The 18,895-nt window shown below is 36.5% G+C and overlaps 1 protein-coding gene across 1 annotated transcript in view; it reads left to right on the top strand.

The window, feature by feature from the left end:
- LOC131166276 (uncharacterized) overlaps positions 1 to 15,483 on the top strand; it is a 114,943-nt gene extending 99,460 nt beyond the window's left edge. Inside the window, exons 14-15 of the mRNA XM_058124678.1 lie at positions 14,942 to 15,015; positions 15,103 to 15,483. Coding sequence (XP_057980661.1) covers positions 14,942 to 15,015; positions 15,103 to 15,212 — 184 coding nt within the window. The 3' untranslated portion in view covers positions 15,213 to 15,483. The remainder of the gene's footprint in view (positions 1 to 14,941; positions 15,016 to 15,102) is intronic.
- Positions 15,484 to 18,895: the final 3,412 nt, after the last annotated feature.

Raw genomic sequence — 18,895 nt, 5'->3', positions numbered from 1 at the left:
GGACAATCAAGGGGTGATTTTGAATCTTGAACAATTAATTAGAGCCTTGTTCTCCTTTTCGGTGTTTTAGTGTGAAAATCATGGGTTTGGAGCACTTTGGAGCCTCAATTTCATGTTTCAAAATCATTGTTTTTTAAAATTGGGTGTTATCCTTGATTTAAATAAAGTTCCAATTGAGAATAGGGATTGGGAGTTGCCCAAACACCTTACTTAGGACAAGAAAAGAAGCTTTTTTTTTTTTTTTGTCTTTTTTTTGTTTTTAATAGCATCTTAGGAAAGTGGGGTGATAAGCTCAAACCCTAACCTTTAGTCTATTTAAAAGGGCGAGAGAGAGAGACTCCATTAAAGGTTAAGACTCGAAGAAGAAAAAAAAAAAAGGTACACCCCTCATCCTCATGAATCTTAATTGTGTTCATAGATATATTTTGAGAACTCTATGGTATGAACTATCTTGAAATTCCTTTGATTTCACACTAAAGCTAAAATGTTACCTCCATGGATGTATGAAAACTTTGATTTTTATTGTGTTTTCAAGCCAAGCTTCAAGATCTATTACACAAAAACCCTGAACTTCCTGATGTATGTGTGCCATGTTTAATTTTGTAGAATTGTGTTTGGGTAGTCGAGTTTTCATATTTGATTCACACTGGAGTCTATGAAATATGTTGTTGGACTTCTTGGGGGTTGCTAGGTTTCAAATAGTGAGGAACAAGAATTTAAAATATATATATAAGATAATTGAAGTGGAATAGAGTAGCGAAATTTTTTTTTTTTTCATTGTGCATGACTTGGGTCGTAGGTTTTATTGAGGCAAGGAAAGGTCTAGGGAGTATAAGGAGGACTTCAAGAGGTTAGATAACCCTTTAGATGGTCAGAGACTTAGGGGAGTTGCCATTGTCGCCAATAGAAAGAAAAAGAGGTAAGGGAGGTCATTTTCGGTTATTTCTTGGCAAAGCAGGGATGTCACAGCGGTGATGGGACTCCCAGATGCAAACAATGGCAAAGTGAGTGAATTTTTTGGCATCAGGGAGGTCGGAAAACATTCAAAGTAAGATGGACTGTGCACTGGGGTTCCAGTGAGTCTCCAGCGGCTTGCCGGAGAAGACAAACGGTGATTCAAGGGGCAAGGGGAAAGGGATCTTCTTGCACAAGTCGCGTTGCGCATATGGCCACTTAAAATGGTCTAATTGGACCGGTCAACCAATCCACACGGACTAGTCAATCGGTTTTTTTCTTTTTAATTTATTTCTAAATTTTATTTTATTTTATTTTAAATAGTTTATAGTTGTGAAAAATTCCCAAAAATGGGAAAAATTATTTTATATATATATATATATATATTATCTTGGGATAGTTTTTACAAATTATTGCTATTTACGTTATATTTATATTTATTTTCTCTTTATTTAGTTATCTTAATTAAAACTTATTTTTTTAAGTGTTAAAAAATTTTAGAATAAAAATATCATGATGTTTTTCTTTAATTTATTAGGATTTTCTTCTACTTTAGTCTCTTTTTTTAGTTTAGTTACCTTATTTCTTGAATTTTTAATTATTATAAATTGTTTAAAATCCAAAAAAAAAAAAGCAGAAAATTTAAATAAAATATCAAAAAAAATCTGCTTTGATTTCTAGTAAGTTTGGAGTTTTGGGAGTGTTTTGGGGCTAGGTGTGGACTTAAAAAAGAACATAGGTCAAAATCTAAAGAAGAGGGTTGATAGAAAATGCAACTTCGTATTTTGTACATAAGAGTATTACCATGTTTTTTTGTGAACTTGGTTGTTGTTAATTTCATGCATAGATGATGGTGAGTTGCACAATTTTATTTGCATTGATGAAGGTATGTATGTGCGCTCAACTCATGTCCTTGTACTTTCATTGAATGTATCATTCCATGAATTGTGTTATGCATGGTGCGTTTGGATGTTATATGATGATGAATTACGTGTTTCAAAAAATATGGAAACTTGGATCAGGAATGACTCGGCCTCGGGTCTTTTGAAACTTGCTATTCGTCTTAAGAGAACTAAAGTTGCATTACGTGCATGGAATAAAAATGTCTTTGGGAGAGTGGGAGAAAACTTAAAAGCTCTCGAGGAAAGGATGGAATATCTAGAAAATCAGCTACAAGTAGGTTTTTCTAAGGACGTCGAAGCTGATTACTTGACTACTAAGTTGGAGATTCAGGTGTGGGAGAATAGGGAAGCATCTCGCCTAGGACAAATTGCAAAAAAAAAAAATTGTTTGATTGAGGGGGATCAAAACTCTAAATTCTTCCATTCAGTTATCAATCAGAAGCGGAATAAGAGTTGTATAGACCGTAAGGTTCTGAATGACGGGAGGATATTGGAGGGTGCGGAAGCAATTCATAATGAAGCAACTGTTTTTTTCCAGAATTTTCTTTCAGAGTCTTCAGCGGTTGAACCATGCGATCTCTCCGAGTTAATTCGAAGGCAAATTTTAGATGGTTATTGTAGACACCCTAATTTTTACCATGCCTTTCTGAAAAGACCTGGTGTAATAAAGTTGACTTTAAATCTAATTGGAGTCCCGATTGTTCCAATTTTGAGTCCTTTTCATAACTGGGGTCCCATTTCTGGAAATCCCAGTTATCTCAAGATGGTCTTGTGATTTAGAGTTGAGTCCCGGTATTCTAGGAAAAGCTTCTTGAGTCCTTTCTACTATAGTTTTAGACTAAATTTTTCATAAGATTTATTCACAAAATCAAACTAAACTGAGAACCCCGAATTTCAAAAATTTATCCTTCCTGCTTTTTCAAAAAAATAATAACACTAATAAGTCCCAACAGTTCAAGTCGAGTCTCGGTGTGCTAGGAAATTTTCGTTCTTTGAGTCAAATTTCGAAATTCAACAAGGTGTTGTCAAAGTTGAGCTTAAATGTTTAAATGGCCCTTTCAAACTTTTAATGAGATTTTAATTGAGTGAGTCCTTTAATTTAAAAACCCGGTTTCTGTTTAGATGTTAAATTCATGCTTTAATCACCAGGTTCTTCTAAGACAAAATTTGTCAACTTGTTTGGTCAAAATTGGTCAACACTAGGGTACATGCATCATTCATTCAAAGAAGGCAGGTGTGCACACATGCATGTGCAGACTTTTAAACATACATAAAGGAAAGTTGCAGCATACATAGCGAAATAAAACACAGCTGATAAGATGTACAAGTTAATGTTGCAGAAGAGAATTCCCGGGGGTACATACAGGATACATCAGCCAAAAAAAAAAAGCTAAAAAAAAAAAAATATAAATACAAAATAAAAATAAAAATGCTCAAAGAAGATGCCATGCCCTCCAATGCCCTTTTGCCAGCTGGACTTCCCTAAGTTACCTGCGCACAAAAGAAACAAGAGGCTGTTAGAAGAAGAAATCCAAAAAATAATAACAGAAATAAAATCACATGCACAGAAGAACAAAGTGGTTAAGGAAATATTCCCTCGCCAGCTCAAGGGAATTCTGTTAGGATAGAGGAAATTGGGGCCAATTGAACCCTCGAGCCTCACTATAAATAGGGAGGCTCACACACTGCAAAAGGATACCCTCGGAGATAGAAAAAGAAACCCTGGTGAAATTGAGAGAAGTAAGAAAAAATTCAGAGAAGAGGGTAAGCTCTGGTAAAACTCAGAGCACACAGCACACACCCCTCGGAGAAACTGAGATACCCTGCAAAAATAGAGAGGGGGAGAGCTAATAGAGGCTCTGCCATGGGGAGAGAGAAATTAGAGAGAAAGAGGAGGCTATGGCAGTATAAAAGAGCAGAGGGAGTTCAAGGAGCAAAAATCAGAGAGGGTAAGCTCTGGTAAAGCTCAGAGCACACAGTACACAACCAGAGAACCCAGACCAGAAACCAGAACAGACCAGCTCAAACTTACTCGCCGGAGAAGAAGACTGGCAGAGTACAAGACCTGAGGTAAATCTCCCTTCCCTGTCCTAATTCGGAGATGACAATTTGAGCTAGATGGTGCACTGTAGGTGTATGAATGCAGGCGTCCAAGCCCATTTTGAGAAGTACCCGTACCCATTTCCCCAAACCAGAATCCAAATTCGAATTCAAGCACCAAGTCCACCTTTTTAACAAGACTCTCTCAAACCCCCAGGCCCAGTTTGGTTTTAAAAATGAAGGCTCAGTGATAATTTAAAAAGCCCAGGCCCGGTTTGGTTTTAAAAATGAAGACTTGGTGATAATTTAAAAAGCCTAGGCCCGTTCTAAAACTCACCATGGCCCGTATCTCATTTTGGAAAACCCCACAGCCCAAATTTCGGATCCTTCGAAGCCCAGGAAATGAACCCCAAAACAATTCTTTTTCAGAACTTAACCAAAGCCCCATTTGATCCTAAAACTCCACGGCCCGGTTGTGTTTTAAAAAAGGCCCATTGCAGAAGCTATCCAAGCCCAGCTCGGTTTCAACCCATGAGACCCATTTTAAAATTTCAATACCAAAACCCCCAACCCATCTCAAGCTTGACCCGAGCCCTATTTTAAAATATAACCGGCCAGCCCGTTTTTAAAATCACCTCAGGCCTAGCCTGTTTGCAAAATCAATCCGGGGCCAGCCCATTAGAAAAATCAGACCAAGTTCACCTGAGTTTTAAACCAAACCTAAGACCCGATTAAAATTTTAAAACAAAGCCCATTTTGAAAATAAACCCCCAGGCCCATATGCCGTTGCACACCTCTAAACCATCCCCCAAAAACCAACCGGCCCGATTCCAAAGCTTGAGCCTAGTCCATGTTAAACTTTAACTTAACTAGGCCCATTTGAGCTCACCCCCACAAGTGCCCATAGGCATGTGACCCGTTTTAAGTCCAACCAATTCCACACGATTCACCCAGGGTTGACTCACACAGGTCAACCAAGACTCTAACCCACTGAGTTGAAGACAAGTCCACTCGTCTTCAGCCTTAGTCCTGTGACCATGCCCCAACCTCGATCAGAGTACTCGGAATCACTAAAACCAACAATCACACTCAGGTCATTGCCCAAGTAACACACAACATTTAGAATGACTAGTGTTCCCCACACACGCCCATCCAATCAAACAAACAAAAATGAAAGGAAAAAACAAAAAGAGAGAAGGGATTTAGAGGTTCTTAGCTTTCTGCCACGTATTCAACCATCCAAGCAAACCCCGGTTTGAACTTGAATCTAAATCACGAACTGCAGCTTCTTGGAGAAAGAAGGAAACTGTGAAAGAGGAGCCTGAAAGGATGTGTTTTAGAATCCTAGGAAGAGAGTCTCTAGGGGTGGTGAGTAAGGTAAAGCTGTAGGAAATCAGAGTAGCTAGAAGGATGTTAGAAGGATCATAGGGTTTGAGATTTAGGGCTTCGAAGAGAGGTTTAGAGATCTAGGGTTCGTCGAAGGCTCGGGTCAGTGAGAAAGCTCCTAAGGGTATTAGGCTTATGGTCTATGGATACAGAGGGAAAAAAGGAGTAGAGAGGATCAAAAGAGAACATGAGAGAGAAAATGAGAAATGAAAAATGGGAAAACCTAAAAATTTTGGTTTAAGTATTAACAGTTTTGGGGACACAAGATTAGGACGCGTGGCGCTCTATTGTCTGTTCGATGAAGATGCGATGTGTTTTAGTCCCATCTATTAACGTTGTGTCTTCTGCGTACGATCAAGATTCGGCCACGTGTGTAGTCCGCGTGCGACACATTGACCGCCCTAGGATCTAGATCTTATCGCACGGCTGAGAATTGACCGCGTCATCAACTCACGAGCTCCCCACCTTGGCCATCGGATTGTGTTTTAGTATTAACGGTTCAGTTCAACCCATGTCAAGAGCATTAATGAGGGCCTGCGTACTTCCAATCGCCTGGTGACACGTGGCCACCACTATCCTCCTGTCATCAATGCATGACAGTCCCTTCATATCAGCCGTTCGATCCACACTCCAAAGGATGGCCAAGATCCCCCAGCCGCACTTGAGTGCCTCTCTGGATTCCCCTGCTTCTGACGCATGGCAAGTTGTGTCCCCGAAGCATTCAATGCCTCCCCTTGGCAGCTGTTTGATCTCCCTCACACCAACGATTGAGATCACTCATGTCAGAAGCATTCATGAAGGCCTGAACTCCTCCGTTCGCCAGGTGACACGTGTTGCCCTTGTTCCCCGCGCCATTAATACGGGGGAGTTCTGTTCATCGTAACCGTCTGATCACTGATATGCATCGACGACCAAGATCTCACGCGCGTCAATGACAGCCTGCCCCATCCATTCGCGCGTCGCCATGTGGCCACCATCGCCCTCCTCCCCAAATTAATGTCTAACAACTTCTCTATAGTAGCCGTTCGATCCATACCCTGATGAACGGCCAAGATCACCACCGATCAGAAGCTTCCTCGAGTGCCTCTCCGGATTTCACACACTCTTGACACATGGAAAGTCTTGTCCCTGGGTCATTAATGTCAAAAACAGCTCATGGTGAGCCGTTGGATTACGGCTCAGATAAACGCACCAGATCAAGCCACGACGTTAACCCACGTCGGTTCCATCCCGCGCCGTTGATCTCCGATCCCTATCAACGGTGGAGATCATTTGCCTCAAAAGCCAATCACCGCACTCGTCTCCTCCGCCCGATTGTCGCCACATGGCGCCTTTACTCCTTATCTTCAAGGCTCGACACAACTCGATGTTGGCCGTCGGATCCTGGCATTCTTTGAACGCACAAGATGACGCCACGTGCGCAACCAACTTCCACCCACTCTGCTACGGGCACGTGGCACACTCCCTTTGATTGGCCCCGACCAAGCCTTAAACCGGTTCTTTCTAGACCGGTCAAAGTTTGACCGGTCCGTCTCCCTGAACCAGGTCACACTGGTTCTTCCCATTTTCTTTTAATTTTAAATATATATATTTCAAATAATATTCTCAAAAATTCAGAAAAATTACCCAAAAATCTAGAAAAATAAGAAAAAATTCTCAAAAATATTTTAAGTCATCTTTGAAAATAATTCCATACTCATACCCTCACACTCACACACACACATGCATACATGTACACATCCACACACTCACATAGCTACGCATTCACATACATACATGCATATACGTAACACTCTCATACACACACACATGTACATGCATGCACTCAACACCTTCATATGCACACATTCACTTAGTCATGCACATACATGCATGTATGCATTCACTCTTAAACACACATACTCTGGTTACATGCACATGTGCCCATTCATAAGAACTCACACACATGCTCATAATACATGCGTGCATACATTAATGCAAAACTCACACATTCACATTCATGTTACATGCATACATACATTCATCCGTACACAACACATTCACATACTCATGCACATGCATGCATACGTTCATACATGCACGCATACGTTCATACATGCACCTATGTCTACACATACTCATGGCCATGCATTCGTGTATGTACGTACACTATACTCACACCACCCACATGCACGTACGCATTCATGCATGCACATACATTCACGCATGCGCCCATTCGTGCATGCACACACATCCATGCATGTGCTCATCTATGCATGCACCCACATTCACATCCATGCGCTCAACATCCATGCTTGTGTCCATAAACATACTCTGAGCTCATTGGTCTCGACCAAGACCTTAAACTGGTTTTCCCTTGGACCGGTCAATGTTTGACCAGTCCACCCCTCCCAAACCGGTTGGCACCGGTTTTCTTCTTCGTTTTATTTAATATTATTTCAATGTTTGAAAAGTTCACAAAAATCCACAAAAAATCTCAAAATTTTTAGAAAATCCCAAAAATATTTTTCAACTTTGACTTCCATGGTTTTTGTCTTAATTTTATTTGTGTTATTTTAAGGTTCGGGAAAAATATTGAAAAAATCACGAAAAATCACAAAAAATGTTTTCACACTTTGAAAAAATCATAAAAAATATTTTTAGGCCTAGAAAATCGTTTTCATCCCGAACAAATTTCAAAAACCTCCCGGAATATTACTTTTCACTTAGAAACTTCTACAAAGATTTTTTAAAAACCCCAGGAGTGTATTTTCGTAAACTGTTTTCTCGATTTTCCATTTCGATGATTGCAACAAAGGGCTTGGACTCTTCTAAGTATTGGATCGACCCTTTGTGCATTTTCTTTGATTTTTGAAAGGGAGTAATTTTTAAAGGCTTATTAGATTTATTTTGGGATAATTTTCAATTAATTTGGTACCATTCGTAAGAACAGGCACGTAGGGGTACCTTCCCCTTGCGTAGCCGTACTCTCAAGCCCAACTTTGGTAATGCAAACCGATTCTACCCCTAACTGTGTAGCAATCAAGTGTTATAACCACACTTCAAAAGGTTAGTGGTGACTCCATCACACATTGTTTATCCACAAAAATATTATTTTCAAAATTCACATCCATTTTTCCCAGTTCTCAGCTGCACCCATTTTGCCAGAGTGGTTTTCTGGCGGGTTCGAGACATTGCGACATTGATAATAATTTCCTCTACGCCGAACTGATAGAAGAAGAAGTTAAAAGAACGATGTTCTCTATTCCCAAAGAAAGTAGTCTGGGACTGGATGGATTTGGCTCTGAATTTTATGAATCTTGTTGGCACATTGTAAAAAAAGATGTCTTGGATACGGAAAAGGATTTTTTTTCAGGGCACTACTCTTTCCAAGTTTTTTTCCTCTTCATTTATTGTGTTAATTCCGAAGGTGGATAATCCTTCTAGCTTTGATAAATTCCAGCCTGTTAGTTTATGCTCTGTGGCTTATAAAATTCTTTCCAAGATTATTGTTTTTAGACTAACCGAGGTTGTTGATAAGTTGGTCTCACATGAACGAGGTGCTTTTATTCCTGGGCGTAGTATTTTTTAAAATATTACGCTTGCTCAAGAATTGGTTCAATCTTTGCACAAAAAAATGGCTAGCAGCAATGTGATGGTAAAACTCGATATGGTTAAGGCTTATGACAGAGTGAATTGGAATTTTCTTTTGGAGGTTCTTAAGGCTTTTGGTTTCTCTGAGAGGTTTTGCAAGCTCATAAAAAATTTTGTGGAGTCCCCATGGTTTTCTGTTATGATGAACGAAACTTTTAAAGGGTTTTTTCAATTTACGAGAGGCTTGCAGCAAGGGGATCCACTCTCTCCTTATTTATTCATCATAATGGAGGAGGTTTTGACAAGGTTGCTTAGGAAAAACTATGAGACAAGTCGGATTGGTCAATTTAATCATCCGATTGGGGTCCCATTGGTTTCGCATTTGCTATATGCGGATGATATTCTTATTTTTGCGAATGGTGGGAAGAGGTCTATTAGAAATTTAGTTTACGTTCTGGAAATGTATGAAAAGTGGTCAAGTCAAAAAATCAGTACAACAAAGTCAGCGTTATTCCTTTCAAAATACATCACTCCTGCTCGGAAACATGGTTTATTGAGAATCACAGGTTTCATGGAAGATAAATTTCTAGTTACATATTTGGGTGCGCCTTTGGTCTCTGGAAAATTGTCTTCCAGGACATTGGAGCCTCTTGTGGAGAAGATTAGAAAAAAAATTGTAGGGTGGAAATCTAAGTTGCTCTCGCAAGGTGGAAGATTGATTTTATTAAGACATGTGTTGTCTAGCATGCCTATTCATTTGATGTCTGTTATTAAGGTTTCGCAGGTTACATATTCTCGCGTTAACTCTCTTCTTTCTAATTTTTTTATAGGGAGAGGTGAAAGATAAAAGGAAGATTCATTGGCGCTCTTGGGGGAAAATTTGTAAACCTACCTTGGAAGGGAGCATGGGCCTGAGAGATCTTAAGGAAGTTCAGAAATCTCTTCGTATGAAATTTGCCTTCAGATTGCTCACCTCTAATAATCTGTGGGCAGGTTTTTTTTAGAGCTAAATATTGCAAAAATGATCATTTATTAATAAGGAAGGGGAGACCAAATGACTCTCGATTTTGGAAATCAATTATGGCCACCATTCCAAAAGTTATGGATAATGTTAAAGTTTTGGTGAGAGGTGGAAACTCTTCTTTTTGGTTTGACAAGTGGCTGTCATCAGGTCCGTTATCTATGAGCACTAAGGATATTTTGAACAAGAAACTGTGTATTAAGGATTGCTTGTTGAATAATAATTGGAACTCTGATTTATTACTAGATTTGGTTGGTGCCGATAAAACAATGGAAATTTTGCATCAGTTGCTGGCTCGTAAAAGTAGGTAGGATATTTTTGTTTGGAAGCCTGCCCCTGATGGTAATTTTTCTACAAAAACGGTTTGAGAGGCAGTGAGGAGCAGAAGTAATAATTTTGTGGGGAATGACTAGTTCTGGCATTCTTTATTGCCTAAAAGAATTTCATTGTGTTTATGGAGAACTTGGTTTAGATGCTTGGCTATAGATGATAGAATTCAAGTCAAAGGAATATCGATAGCTTCGGCTTGTGATTGTTGCATTCAGAGCTTTCTTTAGGCGAGGTGGCTTCAGAGGTTTGGCGTCGAGCTAGTGTGGTGTTGGGGATTCCTTTCCAACGATCTCTTCCCTGGAAAAACAAAATGGCAAATTGGTTTCACTATGCTCGAAAATCGTCTATTAAAGGTATTTTAATTGGGCTGATTCTATGTTTGATTATGTGGTGCCTGTGGAATCGAAGATATAAAACGAGAATGGAAGGAGTTTATCAAAGTGCAGATCAAATATGGAGAAGTGTTCGATTCTGGGTTAGTTTTATAGCTAAGAGCACCAATTCTTTTCAAAAATTGAAGAAGTCGAACATTACAATTTTGAATGAGTTTCAAATTAAGCATCAGGGAGTTTGTGATAGGCCTGGAAAAATTATTTCGTGAGTTAAACCTCCAGTAGTGTGGATAAAACTTAATTTTGATCGGAGTTGTAAGGGCAATCCGGGTAGTTCAGGAGGTGGAGGAATTATTCGGGATTGCCATGGCATGGCAAAAACAGCTTTTTCAAGTTATCTTGGCAATGGTACAAATAATAGTATGGAATTAAAAGCAATCAGGGAAGGAATTCGTTTGTGCAAACGTTTGCATTATTTTAATGTGATTATTTAAAGTAACTCGCGAATTGTAGTTGATTGGCTTCGGAAAGGTAGATGTACTTTGTGGTATCTTTGGGATTTTGGGCGGAGCTCGTGGTGGAGTTAGGAGTGAACGTCATGGTGATGCATCAATATAGGGAAGGCAATAGTGCGGCTGATTTTCTTGCTAAAGAAGGAGAAATGGGAAATAATATAATCTACAAAGAACAACACATTCTACCACGTTATTTGAAAGGTATTCTTCGGATGGATAGGTGGGGTCTCGTTTCCGTTTGTCGTTAGTTTAAATCTAGATTTTTGTTTGGTGTATTTTAATTTGTTTTTGGTTGTGTTTATGTTTTTATCTTCTTTGTTAGTTATGTTTTAGTTTTGTTGTCCTGGTTTGGTTGGTTGTTGGTGTTGTTTTTTTGGGAGGGTTTTTCTGTATTCTCCCTTTTGCTTATCTTGTAACCATGGTATTCCTCCGCCAAAAGTGAGGGTATATTAATAAATAAATGGAGGTGCCGCCCTCTTTTAGTAAAAAAAAAAAAAACCAATTGTGTATAATGAATTTCAAAGCTTAAGTTGTGAGTGAATCAAATTAAATGAAACCAAAAACTTTAAAATCAATTAATCTGATGATGGAACCCTAGAAGTGGCGTGATAACATTCTTTGTGGGATTCTTGAGGTAAAGGAAGTCTTACGACTTTGACGAGTATCCAGTGGTTGTAGTGTGGAACAATATCTAAAGGAAAGGTAACCTAATTCGTTAAAGTGAAGAGTCTAAGACCATGCTTGAATAATGTTTGAACATCCCAAGTTTATCATGGTACCGTTCAAAAGAATGGGTGTGTAAGGAGTGCTAGTTCCTTTCACTCACATAAATGATCTCCCAAAGTTTGGCTCTAGCATGTAGACTATAGATTATGAGATCCTTTGATCCTGGAATTAACTAGAGACTAATTAATGGTTAGTAGTTTGGTGAACTTAGCTACACCTAAGTAAAAAAGGTTAGTGGCAACTCCGTAGAACCTATAAAGTGCAAGATAAAGGTCAAACAACACATTTTGGATAGCCATCCCCATCAAGGCATCAGATCACGTCTCGCTCCACACGTGTTAACATTAGGTAGGCTCTCTCTTCAAGTCTTCCTAAGTACCAAGTCTACACTCTAACCATTTTGAATCCTATCATATTTGTTACACCTACCACAGTTTGGCATCCCCACCTTAATTACATAGTAGCAAACACTTTCGCCTCCTCTAAGGTTGGCCCGAACCAAACAAGTAGTGTTCCATGTTACATAAGAAGTTGTCCAACTCCTTAGCATCACAACCGCCATCAAGTGATCTTGGTTTTGGTACCCTTACTCTCCCATACTCTATCCTTATAGGATTGACATTCCCAAGAGCACAAAACATAAGGTTCATCTAGTAGGAACCTTACCTAATGGTTTTGTAGAACTTCCACTGTACCTTGGAAGTCTTTTAAAAATTCATGAGTGAAACCTTGTTGCTACTTTTGGGATCTCCAATACATTAACATAGTTTATGAGATAGGTACTTATTGACATAGGTACTTATTGTAATATGTTAGTTACATGTTGAAGTATAATAATATTATTAACATGATAATAATACATATTAAAACAACACCTAAAATAAAATTGGTATCCAAACACTACTTATTTAATGAGTGCTTGTAATAACTAATTTTTTTGAAAATCAAATAGTGCTTAGGACTTTCAGCACTTTTTAGATAAGTACTTTTTTATAAGTGCTTCCGAACAATCCCCAAGTCCTAATATAGTGCATGGTATGGTTCTCTTATAAATGCTTCACACAATTCCACAACCCAAAGGCAATCAAATCACGGAGCAATTAACCAATGCTCTTAACACCAACTGTCACAAATCAAATACTTCATTCCATGTGAAGGGTCGTGCGACACTAGTTGTAACAATCTTAACTGCTAAGCTGAAAGAAAAATTAAATGATCATACATAAATTTCAAAAAATAATTATAAAGTCAATTATAAAATACTTTACTATTTTCATTTGTCATGTCCAATAAAATTTTTATTGAACAGTAAATTTTGAAAGTAGAACAATCAAGTAAAATAATTATAATAAATTTTATTTTTTATTATAGTATTTTTTTAATGTGTATTATTGGTAATTTTACTATTTTAATCATATTTTTATAATATTATTTCATATAAAAATGAAAATGAGAATTTTTAATTAAGTTTTTACTTTGTTTAGTTTTATAAATGTTAACCAAACAAGAGTTTGGTTTCTTATTTTTGGTTTTTGCATCTCTAATTTTTGACAGTGATACCAAACATCCCCTAATTTGAGTGGGACTTGGGTTCTCAATATAAATATGGGCACATGGCCAAGGGGTATGTGATTAACAGTGAAGGCCTTTGTGGCTGCTCATCTCCCTCCTTCACGTTGCCTCTCTCCTTACCATATGTTTTCTCTCCCTCCTTTGATTATTCTCTCTTCCTCCCCTCTTGAGCTAGTAGCCGTATGATCAAGGTTTTGTATGGACACACAAAAGAAAAGTCTGGTAGCCTCCTCATCATCCATGGAGATTTTTGGATCAAGATTAGGAGATTCAACAATGCTTGATATACTAAGTATATCAAACCAACACTTCTGGCATTGTGTTATTGGCTCAATTTCATTCGAATTAATTTCAGGACGTCAGCGTCTACTAGAGTTTATTTTCAGGTTCTAATATAAATACTTAGTGATGTTTGGCTGCTTTTAATAGCCTTTGAATAGAGGCCAACTTTTGATTGGTTCTACCCAAATGAGCTGAGCTTGTTTGGAAAACTTGTTATTGTTGTCAGTGTTCCTCGATTGGTTTTGACCAAATCAGATTCTCCTATCACCCAATGTCACGAGCCAAGCATGTTCAAGGCTTGCCTGTCTTCTGCATATTAGGTGGGTAACCATCATGTAAATACTAGTAGAGGGTCTAATCTAGGTTGTGTAATGCGTTAGAGATAAATTGATTTTCCCTTGTGCTAGAGTAGCTAGGAATTGCATAAGAAGCTCTTTTGGGGAGGGTGAATTTTCATCAATCTTTTACTACTTACTAGCAATTATAAACTTGTTTAGCCTACTTACTACCTTTGCTAGAAACACATTGCCAACTGCTCGATTTGTCTCTACTTTTATGCTTGCTCATTGCTTTCGCATAACTTGTATTCGATACTTGTGAACTTGTTCATGTGGTGAATCCGCGGTTTATGAATAATTTAATTCAAAAAAATTATTTGCGGTTTTTAAAATTTCTGAAAACAGGTTGCTAACTAAAAACTAGCAACAGAAATAGAAAATAATACATAAACGAACATTTTTTTATAATCTGTTTCTTCACTATGGAGAAACAGAAATAGAAAACCAAAAACATCAACAATACCAAACAGATCCTTAGGTTCTCAAATCATATATCAAAGCTAGAATTACTGAAATACCAGCCCATATCTGAAAATTTGTATGGAGGATCCATAATTTATGTGGACACTCCAATGGGCAGGTCCAATGACCAGGTCTACTTCCTGTAAAAGCAATTGACAGATGTGTCTCCCTTGGCTTATCAGGGTTTCGCTTTGCTAGGAGTGCTTCCTTTTAGAGCTAACCTTGAAGATCCACCAAAAAATTTTGAAAGAAATGTAATTGAGAATTTTTAGAAATTGTGTTCTTATGTTGGATGATAGATTGGTGGAAAAAGAAGTCAGGTAGGCTGTCCCGAGTTATTGGGAGCGAGGCTCTGTTCAATGGTTTGCTTGGATTGACAAAGAGATGTGGTTAAGAACTGGTTAAATTTAGTAGAGTGAGGAGGTTATTGCGTTGTCTATGATTTGTGTATGGAAAGTGTTTCAAGGTTTAATGCCATAATGTCTTTTTCTTCATATGTTTTTTGAAGGTTTGTTTTTGAAGGAATAGATGAAGGATCCTTGAACGGCGCTCTAGATCGTGCATTTTTTCATTATAGAGAGAGTAAGCTCTGCTTGGTTTTGAATCATGTTTGACTAACTTCAAAGAAGATGGAATAATCCCAGTTTTGCTTTGTGTATTTCTATGCAGAACCTGATGAATGGAGTGGCATGGTACAGAAGGTTATGGAAATTGACAATAGCTGGAATAACGCGGCTGGAAAATACATTGATGTCTACAAGTCAGTGAGAGTGAGATGAGAATTATTGTTCATGCAGTTAAAAAATGTACACATGTTCTCAACAGGAATGCCGCATGCACGGAAGAAGCAGTAGAGGCGTGTTATCAATGTCCTCAGGGCTAAGAATTTTTTAATTCTGGAACCGAACTTTCTGTAATACAAACATCCCCAGAAATTATTAATAATTATGCCTAAAATAATACTATTTACTCTTAAGTAAGATGTAAACAATAGACAGACAAACTATGTTTACAATTTTTCGCAATGCATGTATCATAGTATTTTAAATCTGTTCTGGTATCTATACTAAGGATGACATTGCAGTTGAATGTGAAATTTTGAGTACCTAATTGTGAACTAAAATATCGAAAAGTTATGTGCGATTATACAATGCTTCAAGGGCTTACTATCTAATAGTTTACTTTTTTACGGCTAATATTAGATTAACTTAAATAAGCAAATGGAAAATCATAGGCTTCTACTAGACTATTAGATTATCTAATAGTTTACCGTGCGTTACTAAGTTATAAAAAAGGTTAGTTATTTTTCAATCTTTCAAGGCCTGCATTAAAAATATAGAAAATGAAGGTATCTCGCCGACTCGAGGGAAGGCGTCCTCTAGGTAAAACCAAAACAATATCGAAACAAAAATTAGAAACCAAAACCTGTTTCATTAATTACAAAATTGAAGCAGATCAAAGCCTATCAAACATATGTTCATTTTCATTCTTAGCTCAAATAGTATTTAAACATTAGGCTATACTTCAATTGCTAGAAATAATTTTGTTGTCAAATATTAAACATAACTTTTTCCTTAAAAAAAATTACCTAAATAATTATTTAATTCACAAATATGAATTATGGATACTGAAACATTTTAACAAGTGGCCATAACAATTTTAAAGATTTAAGGAATCATTTAATAGCACTATCAAATATTCATTAAACACAATAAATGAAAATATTATTAAAATTAAAATGCAAATAACACAATTGAAAGAAGTTTTAAATGTTAAAACTAATTATCGCCATTTTACTTATTTATCATATTTTTAAATTCACTTTATAGTGCCAAAAACAATCATATTGTAAAGGACATTTTTCAATTTTAAAAAATTTTAAATTTATATTTTACTTTTAGTTGTTTTAAATTCAAATGAGAACTTTAATTTAATTTTTTCAAAGTGTAAGCAATGATTTTACCCACAAAAATTATTCTTGATATTAAAATAGTGTATCAAGAGTTTACAACTGCAAAACCAATTGAAAACCAACAAACTGAATAGTTGCAATAAAACAAAAATGTAAGCTATGGTATATCATCATATAAAATCATTAAGACACAAAATACTTGTTTTGTCAATCATCCAAAAAAATTAAAAAAATCCAACATTCTCTCCCTTCGTATAATGAAAAAACTTTACCAATTATATGATGCTCCGCTCACCCTTAATTTATGCATTATATTTTAAAGAAATCATCTCAAACTTTTAACATAATTCTAATCAAAACTTTAAAACCTAAACCAAACTGGCCAATCTGACCTAGTTGGACTAGAATCAGTCACATTTCTAGTCTAGGTGATCCCATTAAACCAACTATAAGATGAATCACGGTCAACCTAGTCAGACTCAACGATCCAGTTGTACCCATTGAACTAGGCAAGTCAACACAAATACTATTAATAGGCGCACTACCACTAAGCCAACGATAAACTCGTGCATTATATCTCAAGAACTATTATATCAATTCTTACACCTACGCATGCTTCCATTATCATAACGGCATAATTTAAATAGACTCTTATATTAACAGGAGTTCCTCTAATACGATTCTAGCCACATATTCTGCTTTTAATATTTTTATGACTTCTAATGTGATATTTTACTATTTGAATAAATTTTAAAAATATTTTACAAAATAAAAAATTATAAATTTTATCTCCACTTTTTTACTAATTATATAATTACCTGATAAGTAATTATGAATCTAGCCACATATTTTTATACAACTTTTTATGATAACATCGCACGCGCGCGCGCACACACACATATATATGCTAATATCACCAATTCGATCACCTGTTTGACTTACAGTCCAACTGGGCCGATCACTAGTATGGATTTAAAACCATTATTCCAATACATATAATAACCATTTAACACATCAATTCATAATATTCAAAAAAAAATGATCATGAGAGATATTTAATTATCATATACAGATCACAAAATATAGCAGTATAGAGTATCACACATATTGTAGTACAAATAGAATAGTAAAAAGTAGCATGCATAGTATGGCACAAACAAGGTAGTACGGACTAGCATAATATAAAATTACCCCTTTTTTTTTGGGGAAACCAAATAGAATGTAGCAAAATTAAGTGTTAACACTTCCATGTGGATTGTTGGATTGGAATTCAAAATGGATCATCACTCTTGTAAATAGGATAAGGTTGAACCAAAGTGAAAATCTATTTATTCTGCTTTAGAATATTTTCCTGATTCTCAATGATCTTAAAACATAGGGCATTAATATTGCCTACTTTCTTAGCCAATGAGTACTATTTTTCATTCATAACATACATCTTGCTCTGAATTTCGTAAATGCGAGCATAGATGTAAGGCTATATTTCAAGAGATGGTCCAGTATTGGGTATAGAGGAAGGCTTTTTTGAATCATCATTCTTTATCCATTCAGAAAAAGTTTTGACAAATCTCATACAATAAGAGAATGCTCATTCTAAACCTACCTAGTGGTACTGAAATATCCTTGAGCAATTTACAAACTATTTGTCCATAAGATAGAGGGGTAAATTTCTTCTAGGTAATTGCCACCATATGATTTATTATGGAAACAAGAATATTAATTTGCTTCTTTTTTTATCATTCCTCAAAGAAACAAGAGATCAGTATCAATCACCATAGCTACTAGTCACTTTCTTGGCAATAACAAATTCACAATAATATGATGGATCACCCTATTTTTAACACTCAACAGAGAAGCATCAAGTTGAACTTAAGAGGACCTAAATACAACCTTAAAAGCCTTCTTTCTTTAGAAATTCTCCTCTAACAAGGTACTTCAAAAACTTCCACAATGTCCTTTAGTTCAATATCCTTATTTACACCATATACATAAGATCTCAACATGGGTATATAGGTATATATATATATTGCACACCCGCGGGAATATAGTAGGAGTAAAGTTAACAAATTTGCCCCACCTTTGAGCTTTAAACAATTCTTTTATACTGAAATCATTCTTTAAAAAATAAAAAAATCAAAATCCATCATCCAAGTTTAATAGTTTTTTGAGTAAACTTATCTATATATCTCATTTTACCATCAGGAATAAGATAGAACTTTGCTTTTAAACCTTTTATTATAAAGGAGGGAAACCTTTCTATCACCTTATTAGTATCACTAGAACCATTCTGTAAAGGTTCCTTCTCTTTGCTTGTAGTTAACGCTTGAGATTGTACTTGAATTTTAGGAGATTTAGTCGGACTTTTACCTCTCTCCATTTAAGAATCATTTAAAAGTTCAATAGTGATTGTCTTTTGCTTCTTCAACTATCCTCAGTTCGAAATCAACTTTTCAACCTATAAGATTTTCCCTCTCACTTTTTGAGGCATTTGAACTCAAATTTGGAAGAGAATTTTTTGTGGTTAGGGTTTGGAGCAAGAAAGACACAATT

Source organism: Malania oleifera, chromosome 10, assembly GCF_029873635.1.
Source record: "Malania oleifera isolate guangnan ecotype guangnan chromosome 10, ASM2987363v1, whole genome shotgun sequence".
Classification (NCBI taxonomy): Eukaryota; Viridiplantae; Streptophyta; class Magnoliopsida; order Santalales; family Ximeniaceae; genus Malania; species Malania oleifera.
Note: the sequence above shows the minus strand (reverse complement) of the source record. Positions and strands in the feature narration are given on the sequence as shown.